The following is a 17,731-nucleotide window of genomic DNA, read 5'->3' as shown; positions in this document are numbered from 1 at the left end:
TTGAACCTGCCAATCCTAACAACAGTAATTAACCCAGAGGGGCTAAGGGCACTTTTGGGCTTCATTCAAATTTCAAGACCTTAGGAAATAGGCAGCATTGCACCCATCTGGAAAGTAAACAGTATGCTGAAGCTGAGAAGTTCACCTTTCTTTCATGGCAATGAATGAAGAAAAGACAGAGTGGACTATGATCTCTTTGTGCCAACCTCCCTTTTCTGGCTACAAGGTAAATCACTCTTTGTCCTCACTTCTTACATAGCTGCAATTTTCCTTGCAAGAACACTTCCCTTTCAGACCACTTTCTGATCCTGTAAATTTTGTGCATGCACATAAACGACATCAAGACAATTACAGGTTACCACTGAATCAATGGAGAATCTTTTAAGGTTTGATCATTTTTCTGACTTACAGTAAGACTGGCTTTGGGACTTGGGTAAGTGATCTTGATTCTGCCTAACCATAATGGAGTAAGTGCTGGATTCTCTGCAGCACTATTCCCTGGTACTACTGACCCAATCCACTACCACATACTTGTGACAGCTATACAGGACCCCCCAGATTGTTTCAGAAATGAATGAGTTGCATGCTGTCTATCTGTCTTAATTCACTTGTGCTTTAGATGATGAGATTTAATTCAGCAATTTGACTCAATAAAATGTTACACTTGTAGGGTCAATGGCCTGAAAATTTAATTCCAGAGACTTAATTGCATTACTTTGTATGTGGCAATCAATAAAATCAATTTGATTGGGGAAGAAAATAGCAGTTTTTAGTCCCTAAAAAAATAGAATGGAAAACGAACTGCATTTTGCAGCACACCAGAACGAATATTATTATGCATATATCTGGAATACAAGAATAATGCATCATTTTCCCCCCTGATGCATTTGAATCAGCACTTTCCACAATATGGTCAGTGGAAAAAGACTACTAACAAATGCAATAAATTAATGACTACTCTATACTTGAAAAATTCAATAAGAACTCCTACATATGTGTTTCATGTGCTTTCTTCTTAGCTGATTTCAGCCAGATGAAACCCAAATATACTGGCAAGTAAAAATATTATATGCATGTTTCTTTGAATTTTCCCACTGCTTACTTGAGAATAAATAAAGTACAATAACTCTGTAGAATTCAGCAATACTAGTGATTCCAAACTTGATTTGTAGTATTGTAAAATGATTTTTGAAGAAACAGAGCTAGTGCATAAGACCTAAATCCAGAGCGAAATTTATAGAGCCAGATGTGCCAGCTGTTAACCTGACCAACAACAGCTGGTGCTAGCAAAAATATTTACTCATTTACCTTCTTCACAGTTTTCTCCTTTGTACCCAGAGTTGCAGGCACAAGAGCCCATGATGCAAATGCCCCGTCCCCCACACTGGGGATCGATGCACTGACTCGTGGGCACGTCGCACTCGGTGCCCTTCCAGCCACTGTAGCACAGGCAGCGTCCTTTGGAGTACTGCCCATTGCCGCTGCACAGCACCGGGCAGGCTGCTGTGGAACACAACACAGCACAACTATCAGAATAAAGATTTCACCAAAGCTTCATAAAGAACAACATCTGGGATGCTGCTTTTCTGATGTATTTCTCTTCATGCTCACTTAAACTGACTTGAGAAAAGCATTGGGCTGATTTACCTCTTGAACAATCGGGGCCCAGAAACCCGGGAAAACAATGGCAGGACCCAGAAACACATTCACCGTTACCATGGCAATTTCGGGGGCATTCCACCACAGACTCTAGAAGGAAAAAGAGAAGAATAATTCACAGGTACCCAATGCATGAAGTAGCTATCATTTGAGCCACTACTAACTGACAGTTTGTTCTCACTCTGAGAAGTGTTCACATTTGTTTTGTTTGAAGAGCACGAACAGCTGTGATTTCCTACTGCTGATGCCCCCACTATCTTATACTCCAAAAAAAGGGCTAAAATTATAAGTGTAAAACTACATGAGATCCATACTTAAAATCTAGTCCTGTACCATTTAATAAATACTTCAAAACAGCATCCTCCTTTCAAGCACTGTTTTACTAGAAGTACTTATGCCTTTGACTAAGAAATTAAAACCCTTATGCCTTAGATCAAGGAATTAAACTATGGACCCTGTGTTTTATTCTGAGTAGCAAAAGAAACACATAAATGGAAAACCTGCAAAAAAAATTAGATCATTTAAATATGAAAACCTTTCTATGAATTCCTAAAAGCCTGACCCCAAGCTAGTGTTTGGTAAGAGCTTTAAAGATTATGCTTACCTATAATTATGGTATTAAAAGACACCTGCTCTGCATTTTTCCCATCATTATAAAAGGCCAGGTGCCAGATGCCAGAATCCAAATACTGGATAAAACCTGCCTCGTGGAGGCTGACGGACCTCGCCTGCCGTCCTGCTCGCTCCGACTCCAGCAGGTTGCGTTGCTCCCTCGCAATCAGCCGGCTGCCATCCAGGAGCTCCACAAAGTCATACTGCAACGAAGCACAGAACAGAGCTTGACAGGGCCATGGCACCACCCTGACAACATGCTCGCATTTAGACCAAGTTTCCTTCTGGAGCAGGGAAGGAGGAGCTGAAACCAACCCTTTCTTCTTTCTTTGCTCCTTGGGAAGCATTCACATAAAATTACCAACTAGTTCTCATGCTTATCAGGAAGACTTTTTCAATAGAAAGTGGCCAATGAACCCATTTCATACACTGGGGGAAGAAAATAGCAGTTGAAATGAGTCTGCAGTCATGACTGGCACCATAATTACAGGTGAGAGCTAACTTTCAAACTGTATTACATACATATGGGCTAATAATAATAATACTATCCAATACCAATAATCTACTTTTCTTAATTTAATTCCAGATGAAGGATTAACTGCTCAATCCCCCTTTTGTATAGTCTGGAATTTTTGAGGAAGGAGAGCAAGAGCTTTACTTCTCATCACAGGAGGTCAAAACAGGAGAAGGAAAGCAGAAAACATTGCAACTACCAAAGATGACAAACTGAACAAGCCCCATGGTATCCCAGGTCAATGGACACCACATACTGAATTTTAACAGCTAACATGAGGCTTGGAAAAATGTAGTAGCATCTGAGCTGATAAAACAAGTAAACTCACAACACAAGTTTTAATGCATGTTTATGCACCTTAATTAGGTCTAAGGCACCTGGAGGGCTAAAACTGCTCCAGGCCCTACACTGGTTTTACACTATCTGGAGTCGGCTCTCAGGGCTTGACAGTTGTCTTCTGCATGTTGAACATGTAAAGATCAATACATATAGAGCAAAATAGAACAGGTAGGAAAAATGAAGAGCATTCTTGCTTATGGCAGAGGGTCTCTACTTTTACAGCTAAGACTGTTCAAAGTTTCAGTTCTACTGTGACACACGTTTATCATATGAAGTGAACTGCAGCACAAAAACCTTCAATCTTTCCACATGTTGAAGATCTCTCTCAAATGAAATTACATCCAGGGCCTTTTAGAGTAAAGGCCAGCATGTGAGCCACTGATTCACCTGAGCTGGGACAAGATCAGTTCCTAGGACCAGAGGATCAGTGATTTTCGACCCTGACTTGTGACCTTCAGACACTGCTCCTCAGACAAAAGAGAATATTATAGCTTTTATCCTGGAACAAGGGTTTAAGTACTTATGCTCTCTTTTTGAAATTGCAGGCCAAAATTCACTGGTATTGTAAGATTGCTCCTCCCCAGTATTCAGAATCATCATCCCACTAGCCAGGATGTGAAGGAAATGCATGGTTAATACGACTCTATCAACACCTGAGACGCTTTTCCAGCGGTGTCTGGAGGAGCAGGACAGCACACAGTGTGATGAGGATGCGCAGGAGCGGTGCCTCGGCAGCTCTGTATGTGCTGCACTGCACGGAAACCAACGTGATCACTTTGGGAGAGCAATTATTCAAAACCACTCAACACTCTCATTTGTCGGAGTATTAAATATTTATCTTATTTTGTGAGGGAGAGAGAAACAATTTTGGCTTTTTTTCACTTCTGCCTCTCCAGAGGTTTTAGTATTTTTAAAAAGGGAAGGCTCAGCGAGCTCTGAGTTTTAACAGGTCACTCACAGACATTAGTTGTGACTTTGTAATTTGTATATGGCAAGAGACCACTTTTGTAGAAGGACAATTTCAGATTAAAACTGTATTTTTGATACAGGAACAAGTGGCCACACCAATTTATTGGCCATTAATGGCAGAGAAGCACAGTACAATTCACAATTTTGTATTTGTAATGTAATAAGGACATATGCTGTTATCAGAACACCATTTTAGACTACACTTAAAAAGCCATACAGAAGGGAAATCACTGTTCATTTTGCCCCCCAGAAAAAAAAAAAAAAATTGATCTTAACTAACCCTTTTAAAGGCTGCTTTTTTATATTTGAGACATGGCAACAAAAACAGACCGGAAAAACAATTATCTTCATAAGCAAAACCATACCAATTTTATTTTCCTTCTATGAGGATAAATTTATTTCGTTTACATTGAGTCTAAATGTGATGATTTGCCTTACCACTCCATACAGTTTTGCTTTAAACCAAAGTCTCTTTTTTATTCCTAAAAGTCTCTTTAAATAAACATATTGATTCTCTGGCTGCAATGGAACTGACATTTTTAGAAAGTGTCACAAAGACTTTCAGGCTTGCATTGATTGAGTTTTGAATGGACAGCCACCATCAATTATTTCTGGTTGATTTATTTATGATTCCCCAGAAAGAGAGCTATGCATCTCAGATCAGTCTGTGACACACAAATAGTAGCTCTGCTTGAGACTAATTTTGACACCTAAAGAGAAAAAAGCAAAACAACCCAAAATTCTGTCCTGAATACGATGCATCAAAACATTTCCTACATGCTATATCTCTATTATTTTGGATTATGGGACAGAACAAGAGTTAAATTTTCCCCATTCTGTTACTATTTAATTAATAGAATTTTCAGCGATTTATAGAAATAGTTTATATACAATTCATCCTATTACAAGATAAGGGTGTAAAGACTTCTTGAAATCTGTTCCAAGCTTATTTCTATCATACTTTTGTTATGTCCCCTGCAATAGAAGGATAATTGGCACCAGAGGTTGTACAGTTAGGGACAGATATTGACTACAGTGTCCTCTTACTCACTGTAAGGTTTTAACTAGGTACAAAAAAGAGGTGGATAAACCAGCAACGGGTACAGGAGAGAAGTGGCGAACAAGGTGGCAAATGTAAAAGTCAAGTTTTGCATTACAGTCAAAGGTGACAGTGGAGAGAAGACAGACATTGGTAGAAACACCAAAGCTGTAAGGAGAGAGCTAAAGAAAATTGTGCAGTGTGGTTATACATGTAGGGTATCACAGGCATACGAGCAAAGACTTTGGAGGAGGACAGGTGACAAGGCAACTTTACAATAGCTGGCAGAGTGCAGGAAGCAATAAGTTCTCTATTATTTAACGTAAGATCTGAAAATTCAAATACTGACGTTTGAGAAACAAGCAGCAGTTGCTCATTTGCATAAAATTTTGTTATTAGCACTTGTCATTCTGTGACTAGAAGATAAGGGCAGATAGCATTCAAGAGACACAGACATGAAGTGATATATGTGAGTGAGATCCTACTTTTCAAAGTCCTCATGAAACAACCCTAGCTTTACACATCCTAAGATGGGCTCTGAGCCAACTTTTGTCATTATAGGATGTGCTCTTTGAGCTATGGTAGACAGATTATGGAAATAAGAGCTGAATAATTAAAAAAGATAAAAAGAAAAAAGCAGACATAATTAAGGCACTGAATGAAACCATCACAGTTTAACACTTATGTTCTGGGCTGTTCTGGTCTCCACACCTAGAAAAAGCTGCATTAAAACAGGATAACTTTCAGAAAAGGATAAACAAAGGACTGCAAAAGCTTTCATAAAAAGAATGCCAAAACAGCCTCGAACAAATACAACTCAATGATAACACTTGAGATCCCTTAATCAAGGGTGGCATGAAGAAGAAATTAATGAGAAATTCTGCTCTGCCTCTTCCAAAACACTTTCAACAGTGTGTCAAACAAAAGCTACTGTCTCAAAACACTCTGAGGAGTACAGTGTCAGATGAGTAGTTAAGCCCTGCTGCAAATGTCAGAGATGCTAAAACCTTCCATGGATTCAAAGGTGATTATGCAAATTCACAGGAAAAAAGAATCTATCAAAGATTTGTAGACAAATCAAAAACAGCATCAGCGAAGTCCTTCAGCCCTAAAACTGTGGAGGCCAAAAGGATATTGTGGGAAGAATAACTACAATACTATCATGCTGCTTTACTGATCTCTCTGTGTCTGCTCACGGCCCCCATCACAGAGAGAAGGCCAGATGGGCCTTGACCAAACTCAGCATGGACATTCATGTGTTTGTCTGCCATGTTCCTGTGACACCTGGAGCCACAAGAGTGAGCTGCCTTGTCTAATGGGCAGGATGGAAGAGGAATGAAAGGATGCAGTGAAGCCAAACATCAGCTGTTAGTCTGTCCCTGTTACCTATGCCTAGCTTGCAGTTAGGAACTTTTGTTGGTACAAGCTGTAAGAGGTAGGGGAAATACAAAAACAAGAAAGGGACTTGTCCTTGTAATCCCCTCAGTGTTCCATTTCATTAGATGTCTTTTTGCCAAAATACCTTATTTTGTTTACATAAGCTACTCCAGTTAAATATATATTTTACCAGGAAGAGTTGTGTCTTCATCAAAGCCCTGTGTTAGGACTTGGTTGGAGAAAGGCCTAAACTGTCAAGATGTATTTTATTCCATTTTTTTCCCCCACATGAAGGAGCATGGTCTCAGATAAAACCCCAACTGCTTACTGAAACTGCATTTTCAGGAGATTACATACGTACTTTATCTCAGACACTTAAACTGGACACCATTGGGTTCAAGGCCATATAAACATTCTGATAAACCTGTACCCTTGGGAAGCTTTAGCAGCCTTGTAAGTTCAGTAGGGCACTGATAAGTAAGCATGCCTAATTTCTCAGGGTATCAAATGTCAGTCAATGGTCTGTAAAAAATATTCTAATTACATACCAGGCAAAAAGAGGACAAGAGAGGCTGACCTATATCCTGGGAACAGTATATCCAAAATGTCAAGCAGGACTCACGTATGACACTTTCTGTTGTATCATACTTAAACATTAGTAAAAACTTGGAGTCTACGTAACACAGAGGACAGGAAACAGATTTAGTACTCTCTGTGGTTTTTGGATAAAGGGCACTCCTATTTCAATCTTTTCACAGGCTAAGGAATCAAGTAAAGATCATTTTTTAATAGTCGTAATTACTTGCATAACTTCTCATATAAATGCATAGTCTAGATCAGCTTCTTCAGTTTTATTCATTCCTGCCACACATGTATTCCCCTAACCCCTGTTACTGTTATCATTGAGATGGCATTTGTATTCCAAACCCCTACTTCAAATGGCTGATAACTTTTTGAATCAATTTTCTTTATGCTAGAATTTCATGTGGTTGTTGTCAGCCTGAGGGTGGGTGTTCATATGTGAAGGTCTGAAGAAAACCATTTAATCACTATTATGAAGATCAAATTTTTAAGTAAACATGAGTGTACTTTCTGCATTTAGTAAAGTGTTTGTACTTTAATGGAAACTAAACTACAAAATAAAGTTAATGTAACATTCCATGACTTTACCTGCTGTGCTAACCCTTCCTCTGTTGTTTTTGTCTGTTAAGTAGGTAATTATTAATTAATTAATAATTATTAATATATTATATATATATACATATATATGTCTATATTGCACATATTTTAGAAGTTATACCTGAATAAATAAACAAGCAAAAAAATTAAATAGTGCAGTAGCATGAAAACAAATTTTTTTTAAAAATGGAACTGAATTAAAATATATGATTTTGCACCTATGGATTTGCTGCTACACCTATGGATTTGCTGCTATGTATCAGACATAATCAGTCAAGCTTTGATACATTCATACCATTTGGTTGCTATACTTAGATTTGTGTCCATGGCAAACCCATACACTCAAACTAAAAGTCACTAAGATATTTCTCTGGATGTGGTAGAAGAAAATGAACTAAAATACCTATTCAGGTGGAAAAATGGATCTGAGCCAGCAGTTGGATAAATACTGTGTTGGAAGAAATCTAATCTTGGAGGGTCTTAAATCTTTAAAATAATATGAATACAATTAATACTAAAGTACCATCTGAGGCACTGATTCTCTGTTGCTCCTGCCAATCCAGAAGACTGTTCACTCTTTTATGCTTTAAATGTTCTATCACTATGGATAAAAAGTGGGTTTTTGTTACTAGGAAATGTGACCACATGCTATAAGAGGTGTCATTAGAAATCTTCTGATGGGTGGAAGAGAATAAATCCTCTGGCACACCTAATAACAAAGTTTCCTGACAGTAGATGCCTAGTGAAGACTGCCACTTTTATAACCCCAGTTCACTGTATCTTTGTAGATACATATTATGTAATTATTCTTTTATGTTTTTACTTAGAGAGACACCAAGCTGTAAATACTGTAGTATTTGCTTGTCTTCTTGTTTGGAAATTTGGTTAATGTGCTCTTTGCAGGAACTGTCAACCACACCTTATGCATGGCCAAAAGATTCTATATTAGTTTGCTTAGGTTTTAAAGATATATCAATTTACCAAAGAATAAAATAAAGTACCTATAAATTCTGCATGAAACAACTCCATATCTGAAGAATCATTGATTAGGCAACAGAACAGCTTATAAATAAGAATACCATGTATCCACCATTCTAGATCCCAACACAGAGTATTACCAATGTTCTGGTCATCACATGAGATCAATAAAGTATAAACATGAAAATCAGCAAAACAGAAAAGAATGTAATCCTGAGGGAGAAAAAAGATACAAAAGATACAAGATCATGGTTTTCAATAATGTGCTACCTTTAATGCAAGCAGTTCTTACCTGAGTGTGTGAAGGTGGTAAGCCTTTTCGACCATATACTCCAATCAATGCATCTTTCTGAAGGGATATATTGAATTTTAGAAATTGTGGCTGATCAATGAAGAGTTGTGATCTCCAAAAAATCCCAGGGGGCACTTCTTGTATCGCTCTTCGGCCTATATCAAGTTCTCCAGAATCTATAGTGTTGTTTTCTTGTGCAAATCCTCCTAATTTTCCTGATGGTTTAGAATAATATGGAGATCAAAAATTAGTGGTTTTTTCTAGCTTTCAATCATCCTTCATATATAGCTTCAAATACTTAGAATTACCTCAGGAAGAATTTTACCTGACAACATTTTTGAATAGAAGATCCCAGGAATTCAATGATTTGGAAACAAAAAGGCAAAGATACCACAAATGCCTACTTACAAAAAATGCTGTAGCATCCCTAAGGAGGAGCATTATGGAAGCAGTTTAGAATCTACAATAAACTTTTTCACTAGCATTTTAACAGGGGTTTCTAAGAATAAAGTCTCACATTAAAAAGAAAAAGCAGAAGGCAGCATACAGATTTAAAGAATAATAGATATATAAACACAGGTAGTCAAGAAAACTAATATAAACATTTTTACATTAAATATCAGAGCATTTATTCAATACTACCAAATACTACAGCTCTGGTTACCTATTTTTGATTTTGCATAAGCAAGCAATGCTGTATTTAAGCAGCTGGCACATGAAGGTGAGGCTTGAGTGAAACAATACAAAGAAAAATGGAACTGTCATTACAGTCTTGGAGTTTGCTGTGTTTTTACCAATTCATATTCCTTTCATCAGCTAGTCTATTATAAAGATTGAACTAAATCCATCTGAATGTGATAAGCATGTTCATGTGATGCTCACTTGTTTGCATACAAGTGTTCTGAAGAACTGACAATTCAGCCTTGTCTTTTACGTTCAAATTCTACATTATTCATCATTTGATGGAAGAAACTGACACAACCTTTTTGCAAACATTTAGACTGCAAAAAAACTAGATTAAAATCTGAAATGCCAGGTGAGGTCACAGATTGATCCTCGGCACTTATTGTGCATCCAAGATGAACTGAGACTGCTGTTGAATTAAACAGGTTCAGAAGCACTGCTGAGAGGCCTTGAGTGGGAACTTGTATCATCATCAGAGCTGTGTCACAGCAGCATTGCAGTCACTGAAAATGTCTCACAGGATTATCACATTGATCAGAGTGCTCTTGAGAAAAGACAGTGAAATATCTGATCTTAAAGACCCCAGTTTTTAAACACTTTTCAGGATGAGTTTAATGTTTTCTGAATTTGGACTTAACCTTTCATAATATTCATGTGTTATTCTAGAAGATGGATCTGTATTTCCTATTTCTGCTTATTTAAGCATTTGTTCTCTACTTCTTTCTTCAAATTAACGCATATTGTGTTGAACAAATTCACACACTGATGACAGGTAATCACTAAACAATAAACACTTGTTTGCAATATTGATCTGCAACTTCCCCTATTTCTACATTTCAAATGAAAAATAACTGCCTTGTACTACTGAAAAGATGAGCTAGACAGCTTGAGTAAGTGCTGTTTATCAAATACATGAACCTTCCCAGGAATGCCTGTTTCTGGGGTTCAACACTCAGCAGATAATATATTTATGGACTCCTATGTTCTTCACTGAAAAAAAAATGGTTTTACTTTGTAGCCACGTGCCCCTTTAGCACCCCAACACCTCTCTCAAAGCTGTCAGCAGCTGTTTGTCACCCTAAGGTTAGGGGATTAATTATTCTTTGTTCCCTGTTGTATCTCAATGAGCATAAGAAAGATCTTCATAGTGTCATCATTTCCTTTCCATTTTCTAAACAGTAACAGTTCCTACAGGCACCTTTAAACCAAAACATGGAATGTCGTGTTCATACACATTTACTATTAAAGTAGTTGAAATGTCTCAAATCCAAATCAGAGGATCAGGACATTACCAGGGGACTAGAGAAGGGTGGTACTGAAAGTTGTTCAGCTGTCAAAATATCTGAATCAAGGTTTCATTGATTCTTCCTTACAGTTTTCAGTAACCAGAGTGACAGCACAGGGGCCTCGCTCCTCACATTTCACATCCAGTCATCAAACTTTCCCTTCTGCCTAACTGGTGCCTCTTTGGTGGTTTAAAATGTGTACTCTCTGGTCTGTCTGTTGGTCAGTATTGATGCATGCTGATAAATGACCATGAACCATATTCTGCAGAAGATACCATTTTAAGTGGGTGGAACTAACCCTGTTCTCTTGAATTGTATTTAGGGACATAAGAAAGGAAAAATGTATTTGATTTCCTTGTTATTTCCTTTTATCTTTGAGGCAGTGTATAACAGGTTTTAGTTTGGTAAAAAAATTAAAAATTATCAAGGGAAAAAAACCCATTAAGTGTTTATAAAATATTTTCAAAAACAACAATATAGTTTATAAAATAAAGTATATTGGTTATTGAATGCAGAAGACAATGGGATGAAAAGCTGTCACTGCAGCATCAATATTCGTAACCATAAAGTAGTTTTTTTTCTCTTCATTCAAAAGTAAGAAAAAACAGGAAGCAATAATGATTATCTAAGTACAAGAAAAAGGCAGGAAGGTAAAGGAAATGAGAAGAAAACGTCCTACTGGAGAAGTTTCACAGGCTTACAAAAATGACAAAAGCAGGGAACTGAGCTATAACTTTTCTATGACTTGGAGCTGTGATAACTTGAAAAATTTTCTAGATGTCAATTGCCAGCAGAGGCTTCCTCCTTCTCAGTGGTAAGGTCAGATCTTCCTTGTGAATGGGAAAATGGATTTTTGTGTAATGAAGCAAACACTGCATTCATCAACCATTTAAATCAAGTTTTCTATTCAAAACCTATTGATTTTGAAGCCTCTGTTAGCCAAAAGTGCACAAGCTCTTAAATGTTTGGAGAATCTTAAAGGGCAACATGGAAAAAGGTCGATAAAAAATAATCCCTTTATGTGGTTTGTATTTTAAAAGCTCTTACAACAAAATTAGGAAAGTTTTTTTTCCTGCTTTATATATTGGTTGGATGATTCAGACTCAACATTATATGCCAGAGACTTTGAGAAAACAAATGTACATATTATACCTGACCTATTAAATTTCAGTGAGAAATTAAAAAAAAAAGAGAGAAGAAAACATCAATCTCTATAGAGAAAAATCCAAGATATTCCATAGTGAGGTCATCATGCCACACAAAACTCCTTGATCATGACTTCTAAGCCTTGTAAGCATAGCTAAGTGAGAAGCTTCAAAAATATGCTTATTATTCCTGAAAGGCGTCTTCTGGGGCAAAAACTTCAGAAAAAGTGATTACGATTGAACATGCACATGTAATCTTTTGTCCAGAATTATTGAGAGCTTGCAGAAAGTCCCAAGGACTGGCTCTTGTATCAGGTCCCCCTTATGAAACAGCATGTCCTGACACCCTGGGGCCCTGGCTTTGTTGTGGCCATTTGTTCAACACAAGGTCCCTAAGGCAGGATGGTCCGAGCCAGCCTCAGCACCCTCCTGCTGCCTCTGGGACCCCACAGCAACAATAAAAATATTATCAGGTGTTCTGGAGTAAACAGAGGTTCTGCTTCTCTGGATATGATGAGAGCTTTCCTATCCTCATCAAGTATCACATATAATTCCTGTGAATTCCTGTGAGGAATTCTGGTTGACAGTTAGCTCTCCTAGTAAGATCAGCATTACTGCTCAGGATCCATAGACCCCTTCACATGCTAGGTAGGAGGAACTGTTTGTTCTTGTTTATCTTTTTAAAATTACTATTACTTACAAATGCTCTGTACTTGCATTAAATATAGAGTCTTGGATGAAAACTGTTACAGTGAGATGATGTTAGTAAGACACAAAGGAAGGAAATGTTCCAAAAGAAGGAAAAAAAAAATGGTGCCCATTTCACTTACCACTGTCTCCAGCAGGAACTGTTACAGGATGTGTTGGCACAGTATCAGAATTCACTTTTCCATTCTCAAATGTATCATTTTCAGTCTGCTGCAACTGCCAGTTGAGGCCAAACAGATGCATTGCTGGTGGTAGAGGATACAGGTTATTTGATGCTTTTAACCACAATGACAAATTGCACAAGCAACGACTTTCCATGCCTCGTAGTGGCATAGCAACTCATACATTAAAAAAATTAAATTACATGAACAAGCATTTGCAGACTAATAGTTCAGCAAAGGCACAAAGCAATTACGACCACTGTCCTTTAATGATACAGTGCTTTCAGTGAAGGCAGTTGACAGAAAGCTCACCAGTCTCATTTTGAGTCTTTTACCAGTTCCAAATCAATGTTCAAAAGCATAGGCAGTAATTATGTTCTTTTCTCTTTTTTTCATTTTTGATCCTTCTGAAGAGACAAATCATTTAAGTGAACTTTAAAATGACCTACTAAAAGAAATGATTTTCCCAGCAGATGGATCTGTCCTGGTTAGCTAGAAAGGGAAAAGAAAGAGTAAATATGGGAGGAGAGGGAGGAGGGTGCTGTGGGTGTTGCAGGGCTAACCTAAGACACGAGCACTTCATGCTGTCAACAACACCCTGCACAACCTCCCATTACGGGCCCATTCCTCACACTAGCCCACAAAATGAGGCGAGGCCATGAGCAGAGCCAGGGACACCGGGGCACTTTGCTCTGATAATGGTAATGCATAAGTTCGCTTTCTGAATTACTTAATTCCCCATAACCACGTTCATTTGAAAGTTGATACCATGTTAAAGAGTTTGGCTGAGTTAATTATGAAACAGAGTTAACCTTCCATGGTGTTAGGGGGAGCTTAAGGAACCTTGATCACCAGGGATTAAGGAATGAACCCAGCATCTAAACTTTTAGAACAAAAATATGGGAAAAAACCCCCTATCTTAGTGCTATACTGAGATACTCTCATACAATTTCATGCTGTCTGTGGATTATTTTTTTCTGTTCCAATGTCTCTATAATGCCACCAAAAAGCATTTTATTGTAATTATTCTACTTTGTGCTTGGGCTAATGTAGTTTTGCTCATTCCATGACAACACTTATCTGCAAAGCAGTTAAAATAGTCTTTCAGTGCTACTAGGGAATAAAAATACACTGGGAAAAAAAATCCATACTCATGTATTTTAACTATTAGTGCAAAATATAAGGAAAATAATTCACTGCATTTTATTGCTTCTGCTACTTCTCTCTCTCTGAAGTAAGATTACTACTATAGTCAATGTTACTAATTTTTTCATTCCCCCTATGCAAATGACAAAAAATTCTTCATCCCATTTGGTTTCATCTCTAGTCTATAAATCTCTTTGTACTGACCATGCCAACCCTTATTTAAGATGAACAGGCATAAATGGAAGTTTAGTTAGCCAGGCAACAAAACCTGCCAAATTAAGAGTTTGTCTGCCAGGTCTTTGCCTTAAAGCCTTTCCCTTAATCTGAACAAAACAAAAAACCAGAATGCAACTAAAGACCTGTTACTGAATACTTCAAAGCCTGAAATCTTCACTACAGATGACATATTCTCTTTGTTCCAAGTCTCTGACTCTACTGTTACAGTTCTTTCACAGACTTTAAATTGCCTGTCAAAGCCTGATAATGTAGAATGTTCCTTGACCCTAAAAACATACTTCTTTTATCCCCTCTCAACTCTTGTTAAACCATAAATCTGACCACCACCATCTCTGGCACATCACTAGAATTAGCCATCATTATTTTGACCCTACCTCAGCTGAAATTGTTATTTATGTATTAATCACCTGATGAGTGTATCTGTTTTAATATATTTCAATAAAATCTCTAGGGTCAAACTCTACAATTTGTTATACTTGTTCATTTCACTGGCAGCAATGAAAGACAGCAAATAGCTAAATATTTCATGATTTAAACCCAGTACATTCCTTGTTTTCAAGTCCAGAGATCTAAATCACCTCTCTTAACTTTGCTGTCTTCTTATCCCTTTTATTAGTTCTTCTGGTGTCATGGTTTGAGCCTGGCACAGAGCCAGTGCCCCCCATGAAAATTCCTCACCCTGGTGTCTGCTGTGAGATGTGACCAGGAATAAGCAAAACAGGCTCTAACTTAAACATAAAGAACACTTTATTACTTAAACTACAGGAAAATAGGGAAAGACTATAAGGAAAAGGAAAAAAAAAGAAATTGAAAACCTTACAAAAAAACTTTCCTCCCCCCCACTCCCTGACTTTCCCAATCCGATACATTCTCCCAAAACACCAACTGCCCAGCCCGGCACGACACTTTAGTATACTCAAACTGCAGTTCATGAAGAGGAAAGGAGTCCTTCTTGTTCCATAGGCTTCTCCTGGAAACACACTGAAACCTCGTGTGCTTCCTTGTCACTTCGGCACCGCCCGGAAAAAGTCCTTTTGCCGCTTGTGACATCTTCCTTCCATGCCCAGTGCTCTCACCACTGAGACATGGCCAGAGCTGCTTTTAGGGTTGTCTTTCAAGGATGCCTTGTCTCACTCCAAAAAGGCACAGTCTCTGCTTTGGGACATCTGTCCCCCCCATATTTTTCCAACCCCCTGGGGCCGGGGGGTCCTCACGAATGAACCCTCCTGGTTTTGAGGCACTGCCTCCCCCTAAATGCAGTCTGTGTCACAGGAACAACTGAGTCCATGGCCACAAGAAAAGTCCAGCCAAAAGGCCACTCCAAATCATCTCTCCCCATCCAATCATCTCCACGTTCTTCGGGCCAGGTCCTTGTCTCATCTCATCTCTTATCTCCCTTCTTATTCAGCTTCGAGGAGGATTAGCATTTTTGCAAGGCCCCAATCATGAAAGAAAGGGTTAAAAGTTTTCAGTCTCTGTCTATCTCAGAATGCTGGTAGAATGCTGGTACTCCCACAGGTGCTGCTGCTCCACCAGCCAGGCTGCACTCTTCCCTCCCCTTTCTCCTCCTGGGCGGCTGCTATCACATTCAGACGCCGGCTCTCCTCTCTCTCTCTCTCTCTCCCCTGGGGGGGAATGGCTGCCCGAGGGCTGACTCCCTGGGATCTTCCACCCTTCCATCCTCGAAGCCCCCTCAACCCCCATCTCTGTCCAGGCCCCGGGCCTACCACGTGGCTGCCCCTCCCCCGCCCAGCAGCAGCGGTCTGGACGGGGGAGAGATCTGACCTCTTCGCCGCGATGTCCCAAGAGAGCGTGCCAAGGGCAGTGCCCTGCTTTTAACCCCTGTGTATTCTCGGAGGTGTGTCCAAACCCCACTGGCTACACTAGGTGCCAGTCTCAAACCTAAAACTTTCATTGGTTTGACCACAGCTTCCCAGAATTCCCACTCCTTCCTGGTCAAACCACCACATCTGGAGAAAAGAAAGTGATATTCATTTTGTAACTCTAGAAACACAGGAGTTTAGAACATTATTAACATCTGCTGGTGCTATGTACATGCCCTGTGCCTCTCCATGCACTGGGAGATCAGAAGGGGAAGCTCCAACATGACCTTTTAGCCATTCCCTTGTAATTCAAAACAGCTGGAATTTGAAGTCTTCAAAGGCAAGGACTGTGGGATCAATATTGACTACATCAATATAACCACAATTACTACAGTGTAAGTGACAACTACCTTTTCTTTGTCTTTGTACTGATGTGAGTCTCACTGTACATTACTGCCAAAGACTGTATCCCTCAAATATACTATTCCTCTCTCAGCTTTGACAATGAACTAGAAACAAGTTCAAGACACAGTGTTTAAAGAAAATGAACAGATAAATGCAGCTGTTTCACAGATCAGGAATGCAGGAATATTTTTTAAGGAGACAAAAACTGCTGCTAGACAATTCCAGTGATAAAACTTAAGAGTGTGTACTAATACACTAAGTAATTCAACCACATAATCTCTCTGAGTTAGTGCTATGGAATTTAGAGAATTGTCCTTTTACAACAAACATGAAAGAAACAGGCTTACTGCTAAAGCATCAAATTACAAGGCAGAATTTCTTTAGAGATCATGAACTCTAAGAACATGGTTAAATTGACCAATAAAGACAAACTCAGGAACTATTGTGCCAACCAAAATTTGTCTTCTCACAGCTGGCCATCGATATAAAAGCAAACTTTATATCCTTACCAATTTTATAAGAAAACTGAGACATCTGATAAAAATTTTTGATGCTATTATGAATCTGTTTAGCAGCACCTGGGACTGATACCTTGGTGGGATGTCTGAGACCCTCAAGTCAAATGGCATGGACTAGTTCTGAATTTCCAAAGGGAGAATGATGCAATCATTCATGTTTGCTGATTTGTTGGATAGTAAGAAGGGTCTGCAGAGGGATCTGGATAGGCTGGATCAGTGGGACAAAGCCAGTTGTAGGAGGTTCAAGAAGGCCAAGTGCTGAGTCCTGCACTTTTGTCACAATAACCCCATGCAGTGCTACAGGCTGGGGGAGGAGTAGCTGGAAAAATGTCCAGCAGAAAAGGACCCTGAAGTGCTGGTTGACAGCAGTGGCCAGGTGGCCAAAGGGAAATAGTGTGGCCAGCAGAAACAGGGCTGGTATTTGCCCAGCATATTTGGCCACACATCAGGTGCTGTGTCCAGCTCTTTTCACAACAGGAAAGACATTGAGGTACTGAAGCACATCCAGGGAAAGGCAATGAAGCTGGTAAAGGGTCTGGAGCACAAGCTTTATGAGGAGCAGCTGATGAAGTTGGGGTCACTTAGCCCAGAGAAATGAGGTTCAGGGAGACCCTCACAATCCCTACAACTACCTGAAAGCAGGTTGCAGTAAGGTGAGTC

At 39.0% G+C, this 17,731-nt stretch overlaps 1 protein-coding gene across 39 annotated transcripts in view; it reads right to left on the bottom strand.

Moving 5' to 3' along the window:
* The window catches only part of TENM3 (teneurin transmembrane protein 3), a 1,287,129-nt gene that overhangs the window by 83,244 nt on the left and 1,186,154 nt on the right, over positions 1-17,731 (bottom strand). For all 39 annotated transcript variants that reach the window (XM_074541312.1, XM_074541314.1, XM_074541319.1 and 36 more), the window contains 5 exons: positions 12,904-13,026; positions 8,959-9,173; positions 2,264-2,474; positions 1,648-1,749; positions 1,309-1,503 (listed from right to left, as the gene is read on the bottom strand). In XM_074541312.1, coding sequence (XP_074397413.1) covers positions 1,309-1,503; positions 1,648-1,749; positions 2,264-2,474; positions 8,959-9,173; positions 12,904-13,026 — 846 coding nt within the window. The remainder of the gene's footprint in view (positions 1-1,308; positions 1,504-1,647; positions 1,750-2,263; positions 2,475-8,958; positions 9,174-12,903; positions 13,027-17,731) is intronic.

Source organism: Zonotrichia albicollis, chromosome 5 (assembly GCF_047830755.1).
Source record: "Zonotrichia albicollis isolate bZonAlb1 chromosome 5, bZonAlb1.hap1, whole genome shotgun sequence".
Taxonomy (NCBI): Eukaryota; Metazoa; Chordata; class Aves; order Passeriformes; family Passerellidae; genus Zonotrichia; species Zonotrichia albicollis.
Note: the sequence above shows the minus strand (reverse complement) of the source record. Positions and strands in the feature narration are given on the sequence as shown.